The 3,271-nt window shown below is 47.5% G+C and overlaps 1 protein-coding gene across 1 annotated transcript in view; it reads right to left on the bottom strand.

Annotated features, from left to right (window-relative positions):
- Nucleotides 1-1,424: 1,424 nt before the first annotated feature.
- The window catches only part of MAP3K14 (mitogen-activated protein kinase kinase kinase 14), a 22,736-nt gene continuing 20,889 nt past the window's right edge, over nucleotides 1,425-3,271 (bottom strand). The window contains 3 exon segments of the mRNA XM_009329968.1: nucleotides 1,425-1,671; nucleotides 2,556-2,656; nucleotides 3,240-3,271. The exon segment at nucleotides 3,240-3,271 is cut by the window's right edge and continues 40 nt beyond it. Coding sequence (XP_009328243.1) covers nucleotides 1,507-1,671; nucleotides 2,556-2,656; nucleotides 3,240-3,271 — 298 coding nt within the window. The 3' untranslated portion in view covers nucleotides 1,425-1,506.

The following is a 3,271-nucleotide window of genomic DNA, read 5'->3' as shown; positions in this document are numbered from 1 at the left end:
AAGGGAGGCCCAGAGCATATCTTTTCCCAGCTATTTTCTAAGTGAACTTCACTTGAGAAAACTGCCAACATTCCTGCCCCATTGTGTCTCTCAGAACCAGCATGGATCTGGCAGGGCCTACCTTGCTTTTTTGGAGCTGTTTCTTTACTGAGCCTGGATGTAGCGAGCCCCTGCTCAGAGGCCACTGTAGTTACAGCACACTGGAAGAGCCACAGCACATTGTCAAGTGACCCTGATTTCCAGATGTGCAAGGACTTCGAGCAGTCCTGAACAAGTACACTCATAGCTTACACCTCCCTCTGGTTTTGTTCTGGGTTATAGAAGGGCTGTCAACACCTGCCCATCTGAATTTGACCCATGCAGTTTCAGGATACTCCAAACAATTCACAAATCAGTAAAAAAAAAAGCTCAAAGCTTAAGGCATTACAGGCCCAGCTGCCCATCCCACTCCTTTAACACATTTTGACATAAGGGGAGCGGTACGAATCCTCGTGCCAGTCCGTAAGTGCTGGTGAAGACAGTCTGAGCTAACACACCACGCAGAACTGGGGCACTGATCTCCAGCGGAGGGGCCGAGCGGCCGGCTGGATTGATAGCCGGGAGTGAGATTTTATAAACACTGCAGCAAAATTCAGACCTTGTCTGAGCTGACTGAGCCGCCGGTCCTTCCCCCTCCAGGGGGAGCTGCATGGACGGGACAGTTCACATGAAGTCCAGAGTCAGCGGTGGAAACAGGATGGAGGAACACAACCCCTTCACCCTGTCCACCAGGGAATACCCTCCTCCTGCCCTACCTGCCAGACAACGTTGGCAGCAATACCAGAGAGAGAGCACCAGCTCCTAAGTCGGGGAGGAGACCTGAAGCTGAGAGCTGCAAGCAAAGCTCTTTCTGGGAACAAAGTTCTTTTCTGATTCAAGAAGGAAGCGTCTGCGGGGAAGGGTGGGAGGTGAAACCAAGAACCCAGCTAGATACTGCTGTTGACTTTCCCCATGCAAAAGGCTTGAGGTAGAGATGATGCTACCCAAAGCCTACAGAAACATTAAGTTTTTCCTCCAGCTAGAAGGAAGTTAGCCAGCTCCCCTCGGCGCAAACAACCACAGCTGCACTGAAGATACCCAACCTCCTCCTTTGGGCAAGCCCAGCAACTACCCGCTTCACCTCGGAGGCTGAGCAACAGTAGTTCTCATCCAACCCCCTGTTCTCCTGAAAAGCACAACTGCATTCCTCTGAAAAGCAGGAATTTCCACCCGCCATTCTCAAGCTCAACCTAACACTCACACCCAAAACAAGTAATTCCCACTGTTCTGGGGAACATCTAAGCTCAGGACATGTCTTGGAACTGGATCAGAACAGACAACAGAAGTGAGGCCCGAGAGCAGCAGCGCTGAGCCCAGCAGTATCCTTTAACACCAGCAACTGCACTTGGTGCTCCATGGCAGGGGTGGTTGGAAGCTTTTGCAATTCCTTCTTGCAACAAGGTAAAAACCTCCAAAACAGGAACGGCTTCATGGCCTGTTCTCCAGTTGACCGTGTTTGACTCGCCATGTCCAGCTGACGCTGCAGTCAGGGGCAAGGGTGCACTGCAGCTCAATACCAGAGTCCGGGACCTCCATGTCGTAGTGAACTGGCTGGCCTTCTTTAGTAACCAGACTGAAAGCAGGGACTGGTATCTGTGAAGCAGAACAAACAGATCCGAGTGGCACTTCAAGTCTCTTTCAGAACATAATATCCCTCTATCAAACCTAGCAAATAGCTTCCCAACCCAAGAAAAGCTCCTGGAGAGAGGCTTGTGCTTGGCAGGAACACCGTAACCTTCTCTTGTAAGAAAGTATCTCAGAAACTGAACTAGGTAGCATTCACCTGGCTGCGGAACTGCCTCACCCGAGTTTTTGACCATTGCTGGTGGTTTCTGGACTGCCTATGTTTGGGCACTGTGAATTCCTCTGCAGGCTAGTGTTATGTCCAAGAGAACAAAGTATGCCAAAGATAACCAACACCACTAAAACATTTTCTGGACTTCTGCAACCTCTTTGTTTAGAGATGATCACCACATTTTACACTCAGATGAGTCACAGTCCCACAAACACTCAAGAGTTTCTTTCAGGGACTGCCAAAGAGGCCCACAGTGAGGTTCACTGGAGTCTGCCAATATCCTCCAACCTAACAAGTTAGAAGCATCACAGCCAAACACAGCCCGTTTCCCTTAGCTGATATTACTGCTCTTGATGAAAAAGTCATATAGTGGTTCTTCTTTAGGGACAGAGGAAAGAATTTATCTTTATAGTTGAGGAGAATTTTTATGCTGCAGCACAGGTACTTTCTAAGATGGAGATCCCTATGGTCCCTATGACAATTAGCAATGGCTTATGATTCAGAAAACATCTTCTGGTATCACACTTATAACAGCAGCACTGAAGTTATATTACTAAACGTGTCATTAGGATCCTTGAATGGACTTCTGGGTCACTGGTTTTAAGGCATTATGAGGCTGCATTATGGAAGAAATTGCTCCTCAGTCAGAATGCTGTACTTAACTCCCAGCTTTGTGTCTCACCTGGCTGCTTATCCCAGTGGCAATGTCTCCCACCTTTGTCCTGTGGAAATCCCTGATGTGTAAATTTTCTCCACTTAGCAACTGGATCTGGATTTTCACTCCTGAAATGTGCAAGAGAAGTCATTAACTTCTGCTGTAGGCATAATGACTTCACAGTCCAACACAGAAACATTGACTAGCAAGGCACATACATCAGAAGAACTCGTTTTTGTCATTAAGCATTTAATTTCTGTAGGTCTTTTGCTGAGCATGGAGGCTTGCTGAAGACAACAATGACTCACAGAGCAGAGCTGGATTTAGCAAGAAAGCAGCTGAAGAGATGCATTGATTTGCACAACATGCCCTCAAAATTACTTTGTAGACATTTGTAGACATTTATGGTTATAAAGCATATATTCTTGCACATGGCAGTTGCACAAGGGAAGGCATACAAAGATGAACCAGACTCTGTGCATTCAGGAACTTCTCTGGCTTTTACTTGACTGCACAGACTTGGGTGCCTTCCACCCATCTATGACTGGGGCAGACTTGGCCTCTTGACAACCCGTATGCTTTTAGGAGGGTCTGTGCTGACAAAGCAACTGAAGGATAAGAAGAACTCCAAGACTCCATATCCCAGACCCTCTAGATACTGAGAAAAGTCATACCTGACCATCTATCCAAGCTTTAGAAATTCAGGCTCACCGTTGAAATAGCTGGGAGTGTCTGTGTGCCGA

The sequence above is a fragment of the Pygoscelis adeliae genome, unplaced genomic scaffold (assembly GCF_000699105.1).
Source record: "Pygoscelis adeliae isolate BGI_AS28 unplaced genomic scaffold, ASM69910v1 Scaffold718, whole genome shotgun sequence".
Classification (NCBI taxonomy): domain Eukaryota; kingdom Metazoa; phylum Chordata; class Aves; order Sphenisciformes; family Spheniscidae; genus Pygoscelis; species Pygoscelis adeliae.
The sequence above is the reverse complement of the archived record's forward strand: the minus strand, read 5'-3'. Positions and strand labels throughout refer to the sequence as shown.